The following is a 25,446-nucleotide window of genomic DNA, read 5'->3' as shown; positions in this document are numbered from 1 at the left end:
ATTGTGTATGTGAGCCATTCAGAGGGTCAATGGGCAAGACAAAAAATTGAAGTGCCTTTGAACAGGGTATGGTAGTAGGTGCCAGGCGCACCGGTTTGAGTGTGTCAAGAACTGCAACACTCTGGATTTTTCACAACAGTTTCCCGTGTGTATCAAGTATTGTCCACCACCCAAAGGACATCCAGCCAACTTGACACAACTGTGAGAAGCATTCGAGACAACATGGGCCAGCATCCCTATGGAACGCTTTCAACACCTTGTAGAGTCCATGCCCCGACGAATTGAGGCTGTCCTGAGGGCAAAAAGGGGTGCAACTCAATATTAGGAAGGTGTTCCTAATGTTTTGTACACTCAGCGTATATTTATATATGTGCAAGAGTATATTTCTCTAAATAATCTTCGCATACATATATTACAATATTACCCAATGTCGTACATGTACAGTTAATAAATAGTGACTATTTCATCCAATAACTTCCTATGGAGAGGTTGTATATCTCACTTTCCTATACCCTGAGCTACAGTATGTCATTAGAACGGCAACAAAATCATGACCTGAAACCTTGTTTTGTCTTGAACTATAGTGCAACATGAGTTAATGCTATTTGGAAAAGTAACGTCACTTACGTAACTTGCCAATAAAGCTGTGTTATATCATTGCTTCATACATTTTGACGAATTGCTAACGAATGAGATTGTACATATATATTAACTGTCGTATATGCATGTCAGGATCCTTTCCATATACCGTGACATGTGTTCTTCGTCATCACATTCACAAATGTAGTTGTACAAAGCTAAAATCTGAGGGAAAATTCAGAAGAAATGTCAACTATAAGACCAACAAGCATGTACACTCACATTTACATTTATATTCAGATTGTCAATAAATCTGTTTTTCCCTAAAGACAAAGAAAATAAAAAGTCTTGGAAGAATGATGCATAATAAATATGCCATTTAAAATCTTTAGGAGGTTGAGCTACCTTTGAATATCTCTGATGTGTCCAAGAAAATTCAAATTGTGGGAACATATCCATTCGAGTCCAATTGAAAACATTCAAAAAGATGATACATAGAAAACTTATTAGGTTACATATCATAGTACACTATTTTCTTATCAAATGGGTTTCATATATTCAAGAGCATATAACAGCAAAAATGTGATTGAAGATACAAAGCTGTACTTGAATATGTATACAGCAAAACATCCACAAAAATCTTGCTATTGTCCCAAAATGAGGGTGTCCATTCCAAAACCCTCTACCGCATATGGCTATAATGTTGGCATTTCACTTTCAGTTAGGATGACTTTACACTTTGAGTTTAGATGGCATTTTGATATGAAATCCAGTAAATTGAATCCACAGGGAAACTGTGCTGTTTTTTCCACTCGCATTGCATTTTAACAGTCCCCCCCACACACACACACAAAAAAAACTATTGAACTAAATAAATATAGGGCACAACACTGAATCCATGACATAACATATCATACATTATGTAATAACAATATTAATCAATTACCATGTGCTTCGCTATTTCAACAAACAGAAGACAAATAGGCAGAGACGGGAGTCAAAAAGAGACAAATAGAGACGGGAGTCAAAAAGAGACAAATAGAGACGGGAGTCAAAAAGAGACAAAAAGAGACGGGAGTCAAAAAGAGACAAACAGAGACGGGAGTCAAAAAGAGACAAATAGAGACGGGAGTCAAAAAGAGACAAACAGAGACGGGAGTCAAAAAGAGACAAATAGAGACGGGAGTCAAAAAGAGACAAATAGAGACGGGAGTCAGAAAGAGACAAATAGAGACGGGAGTCAGAAAGAGACAAATAGAGACGGGAGTCAAAAAGAGACAAATAGAGACGGGAGTCAAAAAGAGACAAATAGAGACGGGAGTCAGAAAGAGACAAATAGAGACGGGAGTCAAAAAGAGACAAACAGAGACGGGAGTCAAAAAGAGACAAACAGAGACGGGAGTCAGAAAGAGACAAATAGAGACGGGAGTCAAAAAGAGACAAATAGAGACGGGAGTCAAAAAGAGACAAACAGAGACGGGAGTCAAAAAGAGACAAATAGAGACGGGAGTCAAAAAGAGACAAATAGAGACAGGAGTCAAAAAGAGACAAATAGAGACGGAGTCAAAAAGAGACAAATAGAGACGGGAGTCAAAAAGAGACAAATAGAGACGGGAGTCAGAAAGAGACAAATAGAGACGGGAGTCAAAAAGAGACAAATAGAGACGGGAGTCAGAAAGAGACAAATAGAGACGGGAGTCAAAAAGAGACAAATAGAGACGGGAGTCAAAAAGGAGCAAAACACACACAGTACACAAAGTCCTCCCGGAGATCCTGGATACATCTGCACAACAGAACGAGAAAACAAAGGGAAGGAGGAAAGAGGAGTGAAAAAGGGGAAGATCTGTCCATTTGTTTTGTCTCCACAAGTAGACTGAGGGTTACTCTGGAATGTGCTTGTCTCTTATTCAATAACTCGTAGTACTAGTCACAAGTGCTTATGGTTCACGCGGTGAGATAGACTGTGAGAAAGACTGGTGTTACCCCGGGTGACTCGCCTCACAGCAGCCTGCAGTGAATGGAAAAACCTTCTGCCGTCGTGTGCCTCCACTCACTCTGTCAACATCAGTAGCTTGTGCTCTTTTTCCATAACAAGTGAAAGTCACAGTGCCTCCATGTGTGTTTGTTCCTCCGTGTGCTCTGGGCTCTTCCAGCGCCCCACCCCACACCCCTTCACTTGTAGAGCAGGGGGATCTGGCTGTTGTGACAGTGGTTGCGACTTATCTTGCTGTCCGCCTGGTACAGGTTGGAGGAGTTGGAGAAGGAGGGGGGTAAGGAGGAGTGATTGTCCGACGCGGGGTTGGGGTAACTGGGTGGGGGCAGGAGAGACTTGGGGTCTGGCTGGGAAGAGGGCGGGGACGGGTTGCTGTGGTTCTGATTGGTGCCGGATGAGGGCCGTCGTCGGTTGCGCAGGGCCTGTCTCTCAACCAGCTGGTTGCGGAGCTCCGATACCCTCTGCTCTTTCTGAGAGCACGGAAGAGGAAGAGGTCTTATTAATACTGGACACTCATGGGTAAAGCGGAATCATTTATAAATCATTCACTGAGCATGAATTAGACATGTATTGATCATGTATCAATCATGTATTAATCAAACCAAATGTATCTCTTAGTAAAATATAATACAAATTAATGATTGGAATGATTGATTGCTAGGTCAAATAATTCAGACATATTAGATGTATTTTAATAGATGCATTGTGATTGTATTTTGATAGCTCAGGTATCAAAGTGATTGTGTATTGTAGTACCACCTGTATGATAAAGATTGGTTGAATGATTGATTACTAGTTCCAATAATTCAGATGTATTTTATATGTATTAGACATATTTCAATCTAGATGTATTGGGATTCTATGTTGATAGCTAAGGTGCATCAAAAAGTGTGAACTGTACCTCCTGTATGATCTTCTGCAGCTCACGGTTCTCTCTCTCCAGCTGGCGAGACTTCTCCTCGTCGTTGTTGTTGGTGGACGAGCCGGTCTTCAGCGTGTCCTGCTGCTCCGACTGCCACTCACCGCGCGTAATCAGCCTGCGCATCTAGAATAGAATAGAATATAACTTTATTCTACACAGCCAGAGAGACAGAGAAGAACCATATACTATATGTGAATTTGGAAATGTTAACATTGAAGAAAGTATTGACACTTTGTTTTTGAGTGCTGATGCAAGTGTACATTAAATACTGCTGCTAAATGACTCAGAGTCCTAGGCATCCTATTCCCTATATAGTGCACTACTTTTGACCAGAGCCCTGGTCAAAAGTAACACACTATAAGGGGAATAGGGTGCCATTTGGGACGCAGGTCTATTCTATACAGTACCTTGGGCACAAAGAGCACCACCAGCGTGATGTAGACAGAGAACACTATGGCCAAAGCGGCAAAGGCAAAGGAAGCGTCCTGCTGTGACGTGAGGATCATAGTGACGGGAGCCGTGATTATGCACAACACCTGCAGAGACGGGGGGAAAATAAGGGGGGATAGAGAGGATGAGAGAGGGAGCGAGAGAAAGGGGAAAGAGAGAGGGAAGAGGGGGAGAGAGGGATAGAGAGAGAGAGAGAGAGAGAGAAACAAAGAGGTAAATATCAAGGGAGAGGTGAGAGAGGAAAATAAGATCTAATAAAGCGCTCGGCAACTGCTTATCATTCCAACAAGGTTCCCAATATGAAAACATAATTAAAAAGTCATAGAGGAAGTAGCAGGTTAGCAGTACCATACTGGCACATCATCACAATGTCAAGCCTTACAAAAGCTCTCTGCTTCCCAACAAGGAGGCCTTTGCAGATTTATTTTAAAGGAGTCGATCTCATACAGGGCACCATTTGTGTAGGGAAATGTATAATTTATCTATGTGTATTACACCACGAAATATACACAATTAAATAAAATGGTGAAATCAACATCTATGCTTTCCCTTTGTCCGGACCTGCAGCTGTGTTTAACAATTTCATCAAGCTATATGAATGATTGATCAATTAAATGTTCTTTCCTCTACTTTGCAAAAAAAAAACGACTGTATGCACTTCATAATTGCATAACCGCCCCACAGCAAATGCGCAGTCAAAAGCTGTAAAACTGTGGGTGGTTTGCAATCGTAAGTGTTTTGGTTCCTCATTAAACTGTTTTGAGATGGGAATCTGGGCAAATTCTGGCAATTAGATAAATCATTGTTCAGAGAGTACTAAAATGTTTGCACATTGTTGAGCAGAAATAGAAACCCAGCCTAAAGCTAAAGTTATACAAATGTTTGCCCGTATAAGAGCAGCAGTTTGTTCTAGCAATAGTCTACATTACCAGACATTTAATGGATTTGCTCACCTGTGTGAGTAGGATTACACCTGTGTGAGACACCTGTGTGAGTAGGATTACACCTGTGAGACACCTGTGTGAGTAGGATTACACCTGTGTGAGACACCTGTGTGAGTAGGATTACACCTGTGTGAGTAGGATTACGCCTGTGTGAGTAGGATTACACCTGTGTGAGACACCTGTGTGAGTAGGATTACACCTGTGTGAGTAGGATTACACCTGTGTGAGTAGGATTACGCCTGTGTGAGTAGGATTACGCCTGTGTGAGTCGGGTTACACCTGTGTGAGTATGATTACGCCTGTGTGAGTATGATTACGCCTGTGTGAGTATGATTACGCCTGTGTGAGTCGGATTACGCCTGTGTGATTCGGATTACGCCTGTGTGAGTCGGATTACGCCTGTGTGAGTCGGATTACGCCTGTGTGAGTCGGATTACGCCTGTGTGAGTAGGATTACGCCTGTGTGAGTAGGATTACACCTGTGAGACACCTGTGTGAGTAGGATTACACCTGCGTGAGTAGGATTACACCTGTGTGAGACACCTGTGTGAGTAGGATTACACCTGTGTGAGACACCTGTGTGAGTAGGATTACGCCTGTGTGAGTAGGATTACGCCTGTGTGAGTAGGATTACGCCTGTGTGAGTAGGATTACGCCTGTGTGAGTAGGATTACGCCTGTGTGAGTCGGATTACGCCTGTGTGAGTCGGATTACGCCTGTGTGAGTAGGATTACGCCTGTGTGAGTAGGATTACGCCTGTGTGAGTAGGATTACGCCTGTGTGAGTAGGATTACGCCTGTGTGAGTCGGATTACGCCTGTGTGAGTAGGATTACGCCTGTGTGAGTCGGATTACGCCTGTGTGAGTAGGATTACGCCTGTGTGAGTAGGATTACGCCTGTGTGAGTAGGATTACGCCTGTGTGAGTCGGATTACGCCTGTGTGAGTCGGATTACGCCTGTGTGAGTCGGATTACGCCTGTGTGAGTAGGATTACGCCTGTGTGAGTAGGATTACGCCTGTGAGAAGTAGGATTACGCCTGTGAGAAGTAGGATTACGCCTGTGTGAGTAGGATTACACCTGTGCGAGTAGGATTACGCCTGTGTGAGTAGGATTACACCTGTGTGAGTAGGATTACACCTGTGCGAGTAGGATTACACCTGTGTAAGGGTTACCGAATGGCTATGGCTACTTGTTTGCAACACTTAGATGGTGCAATGGTACTGTATGTTATCGCTGCTATCTTAGTTAAAGTGAAGATTAAATACCTCTATTGGTCCTTCACTGATTCAAATCAAATTCAAATGATTGTTTAGTCTTAGCAGTATGTCATCATTATGCACTGACGAATCATTGAATCTCATGTCCACACAGAGACAATGTCTAGCCTCTGCTATCTTTCTACCAATAGTTAATTGTTGCTTGGAGATCATTCGCTCGATGGACTGCCTAAAATGCAGAGCGGAAACCAGAGCACTCCCCCTGTGATGGTTGAGACTCACAGCCACGTTGTAAATAGCCATCCCCACGGCTCGATGGTCATTGATCTTCTCCGTGGAAACAGACTTGGTCTCGTAGGCCAGAAATATCCCCAGCAACAGCAGCAGTCCCTTGTAGCCATACACTACACCTGGTGGAGAGATAGAGGGAGGGAGAGAGAGAGAGAGAGAAAGAAAGAGAGAGAGAGTGGGAGAGAGAGAGAGAGAATGAGAGAGAGAGAGAGAGAGAGAGAGATGGAAAGCGAAGACGATGGAGTGATGTTAGGCAGTTGACTGAAGGTAATGCATATTCCCCTTTATTTCTTCTGTCCAAGTGTCCATTGTTCTTTCATTACGTCGCTCAATGGGGTGACAATATATTTGCATAGCACAGAGAGGGAATACTATGGGGCAATGGCACAGTTTGTGACCCATATTAATTGAATTTGACAGTATAATGCGTTCAGAAGAGCTGCCACTGTCAGGAAGAGAGGCAGTATGGTGATAGTGAGAGAAAGACAGATGAAAGGAGAAGATAAAATGAAATCGTATGAGGGAAAGATAAAGGCGGGGAATGACTGACTTGAGTGAGTGAGAGGAGGGGAGGAAAAATGGGGTCAGACAAAAAAAAGACAGAAAGAGCTAATGTGGGGGGCTGAGATACGAGGAGTGTTTAATTTACAATGAATGGACTGGGGATTGAGGGAGTGAGAGAGTGAAAAAAAGAGGGAACGAGGGAGTGAGAGAGAGGAGTAGGGAATAGAGGAGGGATACCGAGCCATGTGTTCATCTTCTCTGAGGTGCAGTGCTCCAGGAGGGGCTGAATCAGGACATCCAAGTCTCCTTTAGGGGCCTCCCTAGTGAACTTCTACTCGGAGAGAGGGTGGGGGGGAGTGAGAGAGAGAGAGAGAGAGAAAGAGAGAGAGAGAGAATGAGAGAGAGACAGGGAGAGCGAGACAGGAAGAGAGAGACATGGAGAGAGAGACAGGGAGCGAGAGACAGGGAGAGAGAGACAGGGAGCGAGAGACAGGGAGCGAGAGACAGGGAGAGAGAGAGGAAGTGAGAGAGAACGGGAGACAGAGTGAAAGACATTCCGTTGTGATATCCGCAATTCATTAACTTTAAAACTGACAAGTAGAAAGTAAACGAAAAATAAGATGACTGACATCAAAGCAATAAGATTTTGTTGAACACCAGATGTGACAGTGGTAACATACGAAAGCTAATACCACATAGAATACAGTACCCTCTAGAAAGTATTCACACCCCTTGACTTTTTACACATTTTGTTGTGTTACAGCCTGACGAAGGCCGTGTGGCCGATACGTAAAAGTTTACTAAAGAACAGTGATACTATCAAGAGTGGTGTGTGGCTTTCTTCTTTTTTCTATTACAATGCCCCTTCAAAAAAGATAGCTCAGATGTGCGAGTACCTTTAGAATATTGAATTTTGTTGAGTTACAGCCTGAATTTAAAATGGATAACATTTCAATGTTTGGTCACTGGCCTACACACAATACCCCATGATGTCAAAGTGGTATTATGTTTTTAGAAATGTTTACAATTGAATAAAAAATGAAACGCTGAAATGTCTTGAGTCAATAAGTATTCAACCCCTTTTTTATGGCAAGCCTAAATAAGTTCAGTAGTAAAGTTGCATGGACTCACTCTGTATGCAATAATAGTGTTGAACATGATTTTTGAATGACTACCTCATCTCTGTACCCCACATATACAATTATCTGTAAGGTCCCTCAGTCGAGCAGTGAATTTCAAACACAGATTCAACCACAAAGACCACAGAGGTTTTCCAATGCCTCGCAAAGAAACCTACTGGTAGATGGGTAAAAATGAAAAAAGCAGACATTGAATATCCCTTTGAGCATGGTGAAGTTATTAACTTACACTTTGGATGGTGTATCAACACACCCAGTTGCCGGAGAGGAAGGAAACCGCTCAGGGATTTCACCATAAGGTGACTTTAAACCAGTTACAGAGTTTAATGGCTGTGATAGAAAACTGAGGATAGATCAACAATGTTATTACTCCACCATTTTTTTATTTAACCTTTATTTAACTAGGCAAGTCAGTTAAAAACAAATTCTTATTTACAATAACGGCCTACCGGGGAACAGTGGGTTGGCGCCGGAGAAGAAGACATACGTTTTATGTGCCCCCAACCGATTGTGTTTTTTGTTTGTAACTTATTTTTCTTCTGATTTTGTACATAATCTTCCCGCTACTGTCTCTTATGACCGAAAATCACTGCTGGACATCAGGACTGCGATTACTCACCACTGACTGGCAGAATCCTATTTTTCCTTTAGCGAGTTTGACAAGGCCGACGCAAACAATATACTGCTTTCTTGGGAACAGGCCCAGATCCCCGTGATTTGCGTGGAGGCGGAGAAAAAGGGGCTGCCTTCTGAGAATTTGTAGGCGATTGAATAAACCCCCACTTCCTTCCATTCTGCTAGCAAATGTGCAATCGTTGGACAATAAAATAGATGACCTACGTTGAAGATTAAACTACCAACGGGACATTGAAAACTGTAATATCTTATGTTTCAAGGCTGAACGACGACACTATCAACATACAGCTGGCTGGTCATACGCTGCACCAGCAGGATAGAACAGTGGCATTTGGTAAGACAAGGGGCAGCGGACAACGTATTTTTGTAAATAACAGCTGGTGCACGATATCTAAGGAAGTCTCGAGCTATTGCTCGCCTGAGGAAGAGTATCTCATGATAAACTGTAGACCACACTACCTACCTAGTAGAGGTCGACCGATTATGATTTTTCAACGCCGATACCGATTATTGGAGGCCCAAAAAAAGCCGCTACCGATTAATCGGTCGGGGGGTTTTTTATTTGTAAAAATGACAATTACAACAATACTGAATGAACACTTATTTTAACTTAATATAATACATAAATACTATCAATTTAGCCTCAAATAAATAATGAAACATGTTCAATTTGGTTTAAATAATGCAAAAACAAAGTGTTGGAGAAGAAAGTAAAAGTGCAATATGTGCCATGTAAAAAAGCTAACGTTTAATTTCCTTGCTCAGAACATGAGAACATATGAAAGCTGGTGGTTCCTTTTAACATGAGTCTTCAATATTCCCAGGTAAGAAGTTTTAGGTTGTAGTTATTATAGGAATTATAGGACTATTTCTCTCTATACGATTTGTATTTCATATACCTTTGGCTATTGGATGTTCTTATAGGCACTTTAGTATTGCCAGTGTAACAGTATAGCTTCCGTCCCTCTCCACGCTCCTACCTGGGCTCAAACCAGGAACACATCAACAACAGCCACCCTCGAAGCAGCGTTACCCATGCAGAGCAAGGGGAACAACTACTCCAAGTCTCAGAGCGAGTGACGTTTTAAACGCTATTAGCGCGCACCCCGCTAACTAGCTAGCCATTTCACATCGGTTACACCAGCCTAATCTTGGGAGTTGATAGGCTTGAAGTCATAAACAGCGCAATGCTTGAAGAACTGCGAAAGGCTGCTGGCAAAATGCACGAAAGTGCTGTTTGAATGAATGATTACGAGCCTGCTGCTGCCTACCACCGCTCAGTCAGACTGCTCTATCAAATATTAAATCATAGACATAATTATAATACAATAAACACACAGAAATATGAGCCATAGGTCATTAATATGGTCGAATCCAGAAACTATCATCTCGAAAACAAAACATTTATTTTGTTCAGTGAAATACGGAACCGTTCCGTATTTTATCTAACGGGTGGCATCCCTAAGTCTAAATATTCCTGAGACATTGCAAAACCTTCAATGTTATGTCATAATTACGTAAAATTCTGGCAAATTAGTTCGCAACGAGCCAGGCGGCCCAAACTGTTGCATATACCCTGACTCTGCGTGCAATGAACGCAAGAGAACTGACACAATTTCACCTGGTTAATATTGCCTGCTAACCTGGATTTCGTTTAGCTAAATATGCAGGTTTAAAAATATATACTTCTGTGTATTGATTTTAAGAAAGGCATTGATGTTTATGGTTAGGTACAGTCATGCAACGATTGTGCTTTTTTCGCAAATGCGCTTTTGTTAAGTCATCCCCCGTTTGGCAAAGTTGTCTGTCTTTGTTAGTAAGAAATAGTCTTCACAGTTCTCAACGAGCCAGGCGGCCCAAACTGCTGCATATACCCTGACTCTGTTGCAGAGGTTACACATTTTCCCTAGTTAAAATAAATTCATGTTAGCAGGCAATATTAACTAAATATGCAGGTTTAAAAATATATACTTGTGTATTGATTTTAAGAAAGACATTGATGTTTATGGTTAGGTACACGTTGGAGCAACGACAGTCCTTTTTCCCGAATGCGCACCGCATCGATTATATGCAACGCAGGACAGGCTAGATAAACTAGTAATATCATCAACCATGTGTAGTTAACTAGTGATTATGATTGATTGTTTTTTATAAGATAAGTATACTGCTAGCTAGCAACTTACCTTGGCTTCTTACTGCATTCGTGTAACAGGAAGGCTCCTCGTGGAGTGCAATGTAAGACAGGTGGTTAGAGCGTTGGACTAGTTAACCGTAAGGTTGCAAGATTGAATCCCCAAGCTGACAAGGTAAAAATCTGTCGTTCTGCCCCTGAACAAGGCAGTTAACCCACCGTTCCTAGGCCGTCATTGAAAATAAGAATGTGTTCTTAACTGACTTGTCTAGTTAAAAAATATTATAAAATAAAATAAAAAATAAAATAAAAATATCGGCAAATCGGTGGCCAAAAATACCGATTACCGATTGTTATGAAAACTTGAAATCGGCCCTAATTAATCGGCCATTCCGATTAATCGGTCGACCTCTACTACCTAGAGATTTTTAATCTGTATTTTTCGTAGTTGTTTACATACCACCACAGTCAGAGGATGGCACTAAGACAGCATTGAATGAGCTGTATTCCGCCATAAGCAAACAAGAAAACGGTCACCCAGAGGCGGCGCTCCTAGTAGCCGGGGACTTTAATGCAGGGAAACTTAAATCCGTTTTACCAAATTTCTATCAGCATGTTAAATGTGCAACCAGAGGAAAAAAAACTCTGGACCACCTTTACTCCACACACAGAGACACATAAAAAGCTCTCCCTTGCCCTCCATTTGGCAAATCTGACCATAATTCTATCCTCCTGTTTCATGCTTACAAGCAAAAATGAAAGCAGGAAGCATCATTGACTAGATCAATAAAAAAGTGGTCAGATGAAGCAGATGTTAAGCTACAGGACTGTTTTGCTAGCACAGACGGGAATATGTACCGGGATTACTCCGATGGCATTGAGGAGTACACCACATCTGTCATTGGCTTCATCAATAAGTGCATCGATGACGTCGTCCCCACAGTGACCATACATACATACCCCAAACAGAAGCTATGGATTATAGGCAACATCCACACTGAGCTAAAGGCTAGAGCCGCCACTTTCAAGGAGCAGGACTCTAACCCGGAAGCTTATAAGAAATCCCGTTATGCCCTCCGACGAACCATCAAACAGGCAAAGCGTCAATACAGGACTAAGATCGAATCGTACTACACCGGGTCTGACGCTCGTCGGATGTGGCAGGGCTTGCAAATCATTACAGACTACAAAGGGAAGCACAGCCGAGAGCCGCCTAGTGACACGAGCCTATCAGACGAGCTAAATAACTTCTATGCTCGCTTCGAGGCAAATAACACTGAAACATGCATGAGAGCACCAGCTGTTCAGAAAGACTGTGTGATCACGCTCTCTGCAGCCGATGTGAGCGAGACCTTTAAACAGGTCAACATTCACAAGGCCGCAGGGTCAGACGGATTACCAGGACATGTACTGCGAGCATGCGCTGACCAACTGGCAAGTGTCTTCACTGACATTTTCAACCTCTCCCTGTCCAAGTCTGTAATACCAACATGTTTTAAGCAGACAACCATAGTGCCTGTGCCCAAGAACACTAAGGCAACCTGCCTAAACGACTACCGACCCGTAGCTCTCACGTCCATAGCCATGAAGTGCTTCGAAAGGCTGATCATGGCTCACATAAACACTATTATCCCAGAAAGCCGAGATCCACTCCAATTTGCATACCACCCCAACAGATCCACAGATGATGCAATCTCGATTGCACTCCACACTGCCCTTTCCCACCTGGACAAAAATAACACCTATGTGAGAATGCTATTCATTGACTACAGCTCAGCGTATAGTGCCCTCAAAGCTCATCAATAAGCTAAGGACCCTGGGACTAAACACCTCCCTCTGCAACTGGATTCTGGACTTCCTGACGGGCCGCCCCTAGGTGGTAAGGGTAGGTAACAACACATTCGCCACGCTGATCCTCAACACAGGGCCCCCTCAGGGGTGCGTGCTCAGTCCCCTCCTGTATTCCCTGTTCACTCATAACTGCACGGCCAGGCACGACTCCAACACCATCATTAAGTTTGCCGATGACATAACAGTTGTAGGCCTGATCACCGACAACGACGAGACAGCCTATAGGGAGGAGGTCAGAGACAACAACCTCTCCCCTGATCGAGACAAAAGAGATGATTGTGGACTACAGGAAAAAGAGGACCGAGCACCCCCATTCTCATCGATGGGGCTGCAGTGGAGCAGGTTGAGAGCTTCAAGTTCCTTGGTGTCCACATCACCAACAAACTATCATGGTCCAAACACACTAAGATAGTCGTGAAGAGGGCACGACAAAGCCTATTCCCCCTCAGGAGACTGAAAAGTTTTGGCAGTCGGAAGTTTAAATACACTTAGGTTGGAGTCATTAAAACTTGTTTTTCAACCACTCCACAAATTTCTTGTTAACAAACTATAGTTTTGTCAAGTTGTTTAGGACATCTACTTTGTGCATGACACAAGTCATTTTTCCAACAATTGTTTACAGACAGATTATTTCACTTATAATTCACTGTAGTAATTCCTGTGGGTCAGAAGTTTACATATACTAAGTTGACTGTGGCTTTAAACAGCTTGGATAATTCCAGAAAATGATGTCAAGGCTTTAGAAGCTTCTGATAGGCTAATTTACATAATTTTTGTAAATTGGAGGTGTACCTGTGGATGTATTTCAAGGCCTACCTTCAAACTCAGTGAGTCTTTGCTTGACATCATGAGAAACTCAAAAGAAATCAGCCAAGACCTCAGAAAAAAATTGTAGACCCCCACAAGTCTGGTTCATCCTTGGGAGCAATTTCCAAATGCCTGAAGGTACCACGTTCATCTGTACAAACAATAGTACGCAAGTATAAACACCATGGGATCACGCAGCCGTCATACCGCTCAGGAAGGAGACGCGTTCTGTCTCCTAGAGATGAACGTACTTTGGTGTGAAAAGTGCAAATCAATCCCAGAACATCAGCGAAGGACTTTGTGAAGATGCTGGAGGAAACAGGTACAAAAGTATCTATATCCACAGTAAAATGAGTCCTTTATCAACATAACTTGAAAGGCCTCTCAGCAAGGAAGAAACCACTGCTCCAAAACCGCCATAAAAAAAGCCAGACTACGGTTTGCAACTGCACATGGGGACAAAGATCGTACTTTTTTTTGAGAAATGTCCTATGGTCTGATGAAACAAAAATAGAACTGTTTGGCCATAATGACCATTGTTATGTTTGGAGGGAAAAGGGGGAAGCTTGCAAGCCGAAGAACACCATCCCAACCATGAAGCACGGGGGTGGAAGTATCATGTTGTGGGGGTGCTTTGCTGCAGGAGGGACTGGTGCACTTCACAAAATAGATGGCATAATGAAGAAGGAAAATTATGTGGATATATTGAAGCAACATCTCAAGACATGAGCAGTGTCTTCCAAATGAACAATGACCCCAAGCATACTTCCAAAGGACAACAAAGTCAAGGTATTGGAGTGGCCATTACAAAGCCCTGACCTCAATCCCATAGAAAATATGTGGGCAGAACTGAAAAAGCGTGTGCGAGTAAGGAGGCCTACAAACCTGACTCAGTTATACCAGCTCTGTTAGGAGGAATGGGCCAAAATTCATCTAACTTATTGTGGGAAGCTTGTGGAAGGCTACCTGAAACATTTGACCCAAGTTAACTAGGCTAGGCGGGACGAATTCGTCCCACCTACGTAACAGCCACTGCTATCCTGTGGCGCGATTTTCAAAACCTTAAAAATCCTATTACTTCAATTTCTCAAACATATGACTATTTTACAGCCATTTAAAGACAAGACTCTCGTTAATCTAACCACACTGTCCGATTTCAAAAAGGCTTTACAACGAAAGCAAAACATTAGATTATGTCAGCAGAGTACCAAGCCAGAAATAATCAGACACCCATTTTTCAAGCCAGCATATAATGTCACCAAAACCCAGAAGACAGCTAAATGCAGCACTCACCTTTGATGATCTTCATCAGATGACAACCCTAGGACATTATGTTATACAATACATGCATGTTTTGTTCAATCAAGTTCATATTTATATCAAAAACCAGCTTTTTACATTAGCATGTGACGTTCAGAAATAGCAACTTCCGGGGAATTCGCTAACATTTTACTAAATTACTCACGATAAACGTTCACAAAAAGCATAACAATTATTTTAAGAATTATAGATACAGACCTCCTCTATGCACTCGATATGTCCGATTTTAAAATAGCTTTTGGTGAAAGCACATTTTGCAATATTCTAAGTACATAGCCCAGGCATCACGGGCTCGCTTATTTAGACACCCGGCAAGTTTAGCACTCACCATAATCATATTTACTATTATAAAAGTTTGATTACCTTTTGTTGTCTTCGTCAGAATACACACCCAGGACTGCTACTTCAATAACAAATGTTGGTTTGGTCCAAAATAATCCATCGTTATATCCGAATAGCGGCGTTTTGTTCGTATGCGTTCCAGACACTATCCGAAATAGTAAAGAAGTGTCGCGCGCATGGCGCAATTCGTGACAATAAAATTCTAAGTATTCCATTACCGTACTTCGAAGCATGTCAACCACTGTTTAAAATCAATTTTTACGACATTTTTCTCGTAGAAAAGCGAAAATATTCCGACAGGGAATCTCCTTTTCGGCAAACAGAGGAAAAAATCCCAAAGGCGGGGGCGGTCGGGGTCACGCGCATAAGCCAGTGTCCCTTGATCGGCCACTTGAGAAAGGCGATAATGTGTTTCAACCTGGGGCTGGAATGACGACATTCTGTTTTTTCCCGGGCTCTGAGCGCCTATGGACGACGTGGGAAGTGTCACGTTAGAGCAGAGATCCTTAGTAAATGATAGAGATGGAAAAGAAGTTCAACAAATGGTCAGACAGGCCACTTCCTGTAAAGGAATCTCTCAGGTTTTGACCTGCCATTTGAGTTCTGTTATACTCACAGACACCATTCAAACAGTTTTAGAAAATTTTGGGTGTTTTCTATCCATATGTAATAAGTATATGCATATTCTAGTTACTGGGTAGGAGTGGTAACCAGATTAAATCGGGTATGTTTTTTATCCAGCCGTGTCAATACTGCCCCCTAGCCCTAACAGGTTAAACAATTTAAAGGCAATGCTACCAAATACTAATTGAGTGTATGTAAACTTCTGACCCACTGGGAATGTTATGAAATAAATAAAAGCTGAAATAAATCCTTCTCTCTACTATTATTCTAACATTTCACATTCTTAAAATAAAGTGGTGATCCTAACTGACCTAAGACAGGGTTTTTACTAGGATTAAATATCAGGAATTGTGAAAAACTGAGTTTAAATGTATTTTTGCTAAGGTGTATGTAAACTTCCGACTTCAACTGTATTACCTCAACTAACCGGTGCCCCCGCACATTGACTCTGTACCATTTTCCCCCCTGTATATAGTCTCGCTATTGTTATTTTACTGCTGCTCTTTAATTACTTGTTACTTTTATTGATTATTCTTATCAATTTTTTTTAAACTGCATTGTTGGTTAGGGGCTCGTAAGTAAGCGTTTCACTGTAAGGTCTACACCTGTTGTATTCGGCGCATGTGATTAATAAAATTCGATTTGATTAACTGCCTTGTTCAGGGGCAGAACAACAGATTTGTATCTTGTCAGCTGGGGGATTCGGTCCAGCAACCTTTCGGTTACTAGCCCAATGCTCTAACCACTATGCTACCTGCCGCCCCAATACTAACCTAATTGACGGAGTGAAAAAAAGGAAGCCTGCACAAAATAAAAAATATTCCAAAACCTGCATCATGTTTGCAACAAGACACTAAAGTAATACTGCAAAAAATGTGGAAAAGCAATGAACTTTTTGTCCTGACTACAAAGCGTTATGTTTGGAGCAAATCCAACACATCACTGAATACCACTCTTCATATTTTCAAGCATGGTGGTGGCTGCATCATGTTATGGGTATGCTTGTAATCATTAAGGACTGGGGAGTTTTTCAGGATAAAAAAGAAACGGAACGGAGCTAAGCGCAGGCTAAATCTTAGAGGAAAATCTGGTTCAGTCTTTTTTCCACCAGGCACTGGGAGATGAATTCACCTTTCAGCAGGACAATAACCTAAAACACAAGGCCAACTCTACACTGGAGTTGCTTACCAAGAAGACAGTGAATGTTCCTGAATGGCCAAGTTAAATCTGCTTGAAAATCTATTGCAAGACCTGAAAATGGATCTCTAGCAATGATAAACAACCAATTTTACTTGAAGAATTTTGAAAATAACAATGGGCAAATGTTGCATAATCTAGGTGTAGAAAGCTCTAGCGACCCAGAAAGACTCACAGCTGTAATCGCTGCCAAAGGTGCTTCTTTCAACAAAGTATTGACCCAGGGTTGTGAATACTTACGTAAATAAGATATTTCTGTATTTAAATCTCAATAAATTTGCTAAAAAATCTAAAAACATGTTCTCATTTTGTCATTATGGGGTATTGTGTGTAGATGAGCGAAAAAACAAACAATTTAATCAATTTTGAATTCAGCCTGTAACACAACAACATTAGGAAAAAGTCCAGGGGTGTGACCGATATGACAGTGTCACTGTACCTCCACTGTGATGTGTAAAGGATCCACAATCTGCCAAATCATGAGTGACAGGACGTCTATGGCTAGTAACACTCCAACTGTTGCATAGAGTTTCCATGGCTCCAGGTGCTGCAGGGATACAGGAGAACCAATCACAATCCAAGGACCAAGGGTAATGCAGTGAGTCCACAAACAAGGATAAATGGGCTCAAGCATACAGTAGATAAACTACCAACAGAGTACAGTATTGTATACGTGTATCAGCACAGAATACTTAAGTTATCAGAGCTCCCTTTAAAAAGAGATTCATGTCAATGGGCTTCCCTGGTTAAATAAAGCACACATAAATTCATTGGCATTTCGACAATAATGTTAAAATATTCTAAGTGTAAATTGAGGAGTTACTAGGCAGTGGATGCTGTATGCACAACAGTGGTTTTTGAATGAGTAACATATCAAGAAGAAATTTGGCCCAAAAAGGATATAAGCAAAATAAACAACATGCTTCTTCATTTTCCATCACTTCATTCTGGCTTGCTTCTAGCCCTGCAACCGTTCACCCTACGCATAACCAAACCGTATCACATAGACCTTGTCACCTCTTCTCTCCAAGTGCATGAAATGATTTGACTGCCTTCAATAGTCTTGCCATATTCTGACTTGGGAACTTTTTTAAGTACTTTCACAGAGCTCTTTGGCAAATTGCCCTTGCATGGCCATTAAAGAGAGCTGAAAGTCAACATGATTCGTCTTGCATTGGCTCAACTAATAAAGCCCCCGAAGGTTGGATTTCCACATAGAACTTTAATACTCATACATATTCATAAATGCTCCATAAATGGCTTAATCTCTCATTCTTCTGATTAGGTCTTAGAAGAATTCCCACAACACATCGCGCACTCGCAGTGTCTCGCTAGCTTCAGGACACACTATCGTAGAGAGGACACACACATGCATACGTAATCAAGCTGATAGTGTGAGCATCACGGCTATGAGTGTGTGTGGAGGTATCTCTCTGTATGAGTGTGAGTGAGTGTGTGTGTGTGTGTGTCTGTGTGTGCGTGCGTGCGCATGCATTTGTGTGCGTGTACGTGTGTCTGTTTGTCTATGTGACTCCTGTCTCTGTTTCAAGCCTGTCATACGCTGCTCCACTCTACTATACTTTCCTGTACTGTAGTCTACTATACTCTATTCTACTCGACTGTACTCTATTCTACTCTACTGTACTCTATTCTACTCTACTGTACTCTATTCTATTCTACTCTACTGTACTCTATTGTATTCTACTGTACTCTACTGTACTCTACTGTACTCTACTGTACTCTACTCTGCTCTACTGTACTCTACTGCAGTATATCCCACAGTAGAGGATATACAGAGATACTTTAACATGCAGAGCAAAGCACATCTCCCAGTGGCTTATGTATTTTTTATCTGCCAACACCACACATTCAGTACTGTAGACTCTGGAGCTTCCCTGTTCCCTCCTCTGGCCCTCCTAAAAGGCTTACCTTCCTCTTCTCCTTCTTCTCCTCCTTCTTTGTGAAGAGATTGTGTACCCACCAAATCTTGGTGAACATGCTGCCATAGGCCAGACTGAAGCCCAGGCCGAGCAGCCACAGACGGAACTAGACAGAGAGGGAGAGAGAGAGATTTTGTTGATTAAATATTTTACTTTTTTGATGCTTTGGCAATGCAAATGCATTTTTATTATGCCAATAAAGCAACAACTGAATTGATAATGAGAGAGAGAGAGAGAGAGAGAGAGAGAGAGAGAGAGAGAGAGAGAGAGAGAGAAATAAGGAGAGAGACAAGGAATATGAGAAATAGAGAGAGGCAGAGAGAGAAATAATTTCTCCTGACAAGCCATTACAGCACATCCATCTACTGTAGCACTAGAAGAACAACCCATTCCCACGGCTTTAGCTGTGTTACCTGACAGACCACAGTGAACTGGGACCTGTGGATGTGGTGTCCGTCGATCCCCAGGGGAAACACAGCAGCAAGGGCCATCATACAGCCCACTGCTGTCATGTTGTTCAGGTAGGGCTGGGAGTTCTGGATGTACCTAGCAGAACACACACAAAGAGGGTATGAAGAAAGGCCAGCGAATATAGACAAAACCCACAAAGGGACTGTTTCATGTGCAACACTGTATTGGAACTACTTGTCACAACAGCATCAAACTAATGTCATAAACGTGGCATATTTTGTCACTGAATGCAAAGTGACAAGGCATTTTGCATGGATTAGAGACAGTAATGCCAAATGTCGACATAAACGGGAATATCACTTGCCCACAGCCATCTGAAGACCTACAAGCAGGACCCACCTGGAGGACAGTCATACTCGACCCAGCTTGATTGCCAATGATGATGATGAGTTTTGATGATGAATTGTTGATGATGAATTGCTAGCTGTAGCCAATATTTTTTAATTGAACCTTTAACTAGGCAACTCAGTTAAGAACAAATTATTATTTACAATGACGGCCTACAATGACAGTGTTGCTTAAATGTGCAAGATAAATTCCCTCTGTAGGGGAAATAAAGTTCTAATCTTACCGGACGTTGCTGTTGTAGATGTTGAAGGTCAGACAGACGATGCCCAGCAGGATGCCCAGACCAGCGAAGACAGACACAGCAGCAAACAGCTTCTGAGAGAGGTACCTAAACTCCTCGATGACTATTGTCGAGTCAGCCGGGGGCCCGGCGCCTGAACAGAGAGAGAGAGAGAGAAAGAGACAGAGAGGGAGAGAGAGAGAGAGAGAGAGAGAGAGAGAGAGAGATAAAGAGATATATATTGAGAGAGAGCGAAAGAAAGAAAGAAAGAAAGAAAGAAAGAAAGAGAGAAAGAAAGAGAGAGAGAAAGAGAAAGAAAGAGAGAGAGAAAGAGAAAGAGAGAGAGAGAGAGAGAGAGAGAGGCAGGACAGAGGTTATCCATGCCTTAAAGAGACAGACAATCTACTGTACTGTACTTGATGTCACTCAGAACAGAACAGGGCAAAAGGACAATTATGTTTTGAATTAAGATCAAAATCAGAATTTGAACATCAGGGAGGGCACTACACTCAGTAACCTCTACAGACACCAACCTAAAGGATCAAATGAAATTGGCACAATCAATTTACACAGTAACTGGTATACATTATTGTGTTGCTCTCAATGATTTCATTCAATGACCAATAAGGTACAGAAATTGAGAATAAACGAGGATAGATGTGGAAATTAGGACGTGTTCACCCTAAATATCTCAAAACATGTGCATCACTAAAAAGTAACCAAAAAATAGGCATTGGTTCTTTCAAGGTAGGGGATGGTTGAAAGTGCAGCTGACTGACTTTATCTATCTCCGATTTCTCTCTGTATCCTCCTGTCTGTCTAAATCCAGCTCTGCCTGCAGATCCTGACAGCTTCTCGGGGTGTGGGTGTCACTGTGTCCTTACGTAAAGGCGGATGACAGTGACATAGACTTGTGTCAGTGTGTGGTGACGTGTCCATGTCAGGAAGAGGGTGACACAGTGTCGAGCCCCAGTGGTGTCACAATACCAGGGCGCCCACATTTGGTTTGACGGTTTCAGCGATATCACACCACTGACTTGCCTAAAGTGACATCTGAGACATCCTGTCTAAGAACAGTGACGGCTGTTTGAAGATGTGTGTGTTCTTGTGTGCATTGAAGAGAGAGCGAGCACTGTCCTGTCAGCTGATGTGTTTGCACTGTTTAAACCTTCCTCTGTCCTTGATCAAGGAATCAGGACATGGTGTTGCCATGGAGACCAAGCTCTGTAACAGTTGCCACAGTGATTAGGAAGACAGCTGAGCTGAAGTGGTTGTTAGGGGCGACCACGATGAGAGCAAGAAAGTGACGGAGTAATTCAACAAGGGGTAAACAGAATGGAGAACAGGAGAGTTAAGTTAAGAGAACAATCACCTCCACAGCAGACCCAAATCGCCTCTGCCACTGTACATCAAGCTAAACTCCCCTCCGTTACCTGTAGAACAAACTAAACTCCCCTCCGTTACCTCAAGAACAAACTAAACTCACCTCCGTTACCTGTAGAACAAACTAAACTCACCTCCGTTACCTGTAGAACAAACTAAACTCACCTCCGTTACCTCAAGAACAAACTAAACTCCCCTCCGTTACCTCAAGAACAAACTAAACTCACCTCCGTTACCTGTAGAACAAACTAAACTCACCTCCGTTACCTCAAGAACAAACTAAACTCACCTCCGTTACCTCAAGAACAAACTAAACTCACCTCCGTTACCTGTAGAACAAACTAAACTCATCTCCGTTACCTGTAGAACAAACTAAACTCCCCTCCGTTACCTCAATAACAAACTAAACTCACCTCCGTTACCTCAAGAACAAACTAAACTCACCTCCGTTACCTGTAGAACAAACTAAACTCATCTCCGTTACCTGTAGAACAAACTAAACTCCCCTCCGTTACCTCAAGAACAAACTAAACTCACCTCCGTTACCTCAAGAACAAACTAAACTCCCCTCCGTTACCTGTAGAACAAACTAAACTCACCTCCGTTACCTCAAGAACAAACTAAACTCCCCTCCGTTACCTGTAGAACAAACTAAACTCCCCTCCGTTACCTCAAGAACAAACTAAACTCACCTCCGTTACCTCAAGAACAAACTAAACTCCCCCCACGTTACCTCAAGAACAAACTAAACTCACCTCCGTTAACTCTAGAACAAACTAAACTCAAATCCGTCATCTCTATCGCAAAAAACGAAACTCTGTCACCTCTATAGCAAACTAAACTCACCTCTTCCACTGGTTACAGACGTCAGTTCAGTGTCTAGTTTTGATTTACATTTGATTGAGTTGTCAACTAATGTGAATTCAACATGAAATCAACAAAGAATTTCACCACTGGATTTAGGTTCAAAGTTGGGTGAAAAAAATGTTGATGACTTTTTGATTCAACGTCATAATGTTTTTTGTTGTTGTTGTGGAAAATGACGTGGCAACCAGTTTTGCCCATTGGGCTGTGACTCTCCAGTTAACTAGACTCACCTCTGTTACTGTACACACTTAGGAAAAAAAGGTGCTATCTAAAACCTAAACGGGTTATTCGGCTGTCCACAGAGTGTTCTACATGGAACCCAAAATGGTTGAAACCAAAAAGGGTTTTACATGGAACCTAAAAAGGTTCTCCAATGAGGACAGCTGAAGAACCCTTTAGAACCCTTTTTCTAAGAGTGTGCGGGTCAACTAAACTTAACACTGTCACCTCTATAGCAAACTAACCTCTCTATCACTCTCCAGAAATCTAGACTGCACTCCATCACCTCTGGAACAAAGCATCCTCACCTCTGTAAACCTACATCACACCAAACTCACTCCTGTCACACTACAGAACAGTAAGACCACCAAACTCAGCCCTACAGTAAGACCACCAAACTCAGCCCTACAGTAAGACCACCAAACTCAGCCCTACAGTAAGACCACCAAACTCAGCCCTACAGTAAGACCACCAAACTCAGCCCTACAGTAAGACCACCAAACTCAGCCCTACAGTAAGACCACCAAACTCAGCCCTACAGTAAGACCACCAAACTCAGCCCTACAGTAAGACCACCAAACTCAGCCCTACAGTAAGACCACCAAACTCAGCCCCTACAGTAAGACCACCAAACTCAGCCCTACAGTAAGACCACCAAACTCAGCCCTACAGTAAGACCACCAAACTCAGCCCTACAGTAAGACCACCAAACTCAGCCCTACAGTAAGACCACCAAACTCAGCCCTACAGTAAGACCACCAAACTCAGCCCTACAGTAAGACCACCAAACTCAGCCCTACAGTAAGACCACCAAACTCAGCCCTACAGTAAGACCACCAAACTCAGCCCTACAGTAAGACCACCAAACTCAGCCCTACAGTAAGACCACCAAACTCAGCCCTACAGTAAGACCACCAAACTCAGCCCTACAGTAAGACCACCAAACTCAGCCCTACAGTAAGACCATCAAACTCAGCCCTACAGTAAGACCATCAAACTCAGCCCTACAGTAAGACCACCAAACTCAGCCCTACAGTAAGTCGGCCTTGTGATAGATACAGGTCACCATACAGTCGTCTCTGATTGGACCCATTGGCCCCGCTCCCCTCGGAGGCTAAGCTAAGCCTTGGCAACAAATAATTTCCTTAAAAGTCTACAACGGTGCCCTCTCTCTGGGCTCCCAGCATGCACGATTGATTAGCGGTGCAGTCACCTCTCAAGGGAGGGCTGGGCCGGTAAACAACTGAACTACAACATTTGTCTTGGTGTGACTGAAGCAAATCGACAGTAACAGCATTTCTCTGCAGACTGTGTCATGCTCTGTGGCTGATGTTGAACTTTCCCAAAGTGAAGAAGTGTGGATGGGTTCAGGCTTTCCTGACTGCCATGGTCTGGCCACTGGCCACTGGGTGTAAACTAATTCTGGGTGAAGGAGGATGAGGGTCCAAATGATTGCTTTTAAAGCCAGAAGTGGTGATTTGTCTGACATGGAAGTGATGGATGGAGGCAGTGCGGGCTTAGAGAAAGAGTAGGTGTAACAGTATGTCTAATGTGAGGGGAACGAGATAGATGGTTACATAGATGACTCACAGTGAGACAGTCTCACACACACACACACACACACACACACACACACACACACACACACACACACACACACACAAAGAGAGAGAGAGACATACACAGGAAGCCTGACAAAGACAAACGTACTCAACTCCGCCTCACCTATCCACACATCGTTGCCGAACCAGGAGAGATTCTTCTGAGAGCTGTCGTAGTATCCAATCTTCTTGTAACTTCCTCCTACACAGTGAGAGGGAGAAGAGAGTTCAATTAACATCTACTCAAATCCTCTTTCTTTCCTACCTACCTACATAATGTCCTTGGGTTATGAAGGGTTCAAACGACAACAAGCAAAAGAAACACTTTGAAAATGAGTGACAGATCAAAACATCATTATGAAAAGAAGGCTATGGAAGTGCATGGCAGAACATTTCAGATCCACAAATAGAGGGAGAGAAGAGGGAAAAAGTGGAACGAAGAGATGGAGACGATACAGAGAGAAGGACCGATACAGAGCTACCACAGGGAAAGAAAGACAGAGGGAGAGAACGAGTATGTGGCATCCTTAACCATGAATACTGATTAGAATAATTCACCAATTCAAGTCGAGGCTTTCAATGTATTAACCAAATTACCCGACCTCGTCACTAGCACGGCAGCACGCGAAATGCTACCCAGTGCTGTCTCTGCCTTGCCGGTTCCCCTCTCTCCACTGGGATTCTCTGCCTCTAACCCTATTACAGGGGCTGAGTCACTGACGTGGTCTTCATGTCTGGGTTGGCGCCCACCCCCCTTGGGTTGTGCCGTGACGGAGATCTTTGTGGTCTATACTCGGCCTTGTCTTAGGACGGTAAGTTGGTGGTTGGAGACATCCCTCTAGTGGTGTGGGGGCTGTGCTTTGGCAAAGTGGGTGGGGTTATATCCTGCCTTTTTGGCCCTGTCCGGGGGTTTCATCGGCTGGGGCCACAGTGTCTCTTGATCCCTCCTGTCTCAGCCTCCAGTATTTATGCTGCAGTGGTTTATGTGTCGGGGGGCTGGGGTCAGTCTGTTACATCTGGAGTATTTCTCTTGTCTTATCCGGTGTCCTGTGTGAATTTAAATATGCTCTCTCTAATTCTCTCTTTCTTTCTTTCTCTCGGAGGACCTGAGCCCTAGGACCATGCCTCAGGACTACCTGGCATGATGACTCCTTGCTGTCCCCAGTCCACCTGGCCATGCTGCTGCTCCAGTTTCAACTGTTCTGCCTGCGGCTATGGAACCCTGACCTGTTCACCGGACGTGCTTGTTGCACCCTCGACAACTACTATGATTATTATTATTTGACCATGCTGGTCATTTATGAACATTTTAACATCTTGACCATGTTCTATTATAATATCCACCCGGCACAGCCAGAAGAGGACTGGCCACCCCTCACAGCCTGGTTCCTCTCTAGGTTTCTTCCTAGGTTTTTGGCCTTTCTAGGGAGTTTTTCCTAGGGAGTTTTT

The 25,446-nt window shown here is 42.9% G+C and overlaps 1 protein-coding gene across 3 annotated transcripts in view; it reads right to left on the bottom strand.

Annotated features, from left to right (window-relative positions):
• Positions 1-2,161: 2,161 nt before the first annotated feature.
• LOC106605218 (gamma-aminobutyric acid type B receptor subunit 1) overlaps positions 2,162-25,446 on the bottom strand; it is a 52,711-nt gene continuing 29,426 nt past the window's right edge. For all 3 annotated transcript variants that reach the window (XM_014200628.2, XM_014200627.2, XM_014200629.2), the window contains 10 exons: positions 24,122-24,199; positions 19,931-20,081; positions 19,302-19,434; positions 18,878-18,994; positions 17,388-17,495; positions 7,139-7,232; positions 6,389-6,516; positions 3,902-4,030; positions 3,474-3,617; positions 2,162-3,042 (listed from right to left, as the gene is read on the bottom strand). In XM_014200628.2, coding sequence (XP_014056103.2) covers positions 2,752-3,042; positions 3,474-3,617; positions 3,902-4,030; positions 6,389-6,516; positions 7,139-7,232; positions 17,388-17,495; positions 18,878-18,994; positions 19,302-19,434; positions 19,931-20,081; positions 24,122-24,199 — 1,373 coding nt within the window. In that variant the 3' untranslated portion in view covers positions 2,162-2,751. The remainder of the gene's footprint in view (positions 3,043-3,473; positions 3,618-3,901; positions 4,031-6,388; positions 6,517-7,138; positions 7,233-17,387; positions 17,496-18,877; positions 18,995-19,301; positions 19,435-19,930; positions 20,082-24,121; positions 24,200-25,446) is intronic.

This window comes from Salmo salar, chromosome ssa05, assembly GCF_905237065.1.
Source record: "Salmo salar chromosome ssa05, Ssal_v3.1, whole genome shotgun sequence".
Classification (NCBI taxonomy): Eukaryota; Metazoa; Chordata; class Actinopteri; order Salmoniformes; family Salmonidae; genus Salmo; species Salmo salar.
The sequence above is the reverse complement of the archived record's forward strand: the minus strand, read 5'-3'. Positions and strand labels throughout refer to the sequence as shown.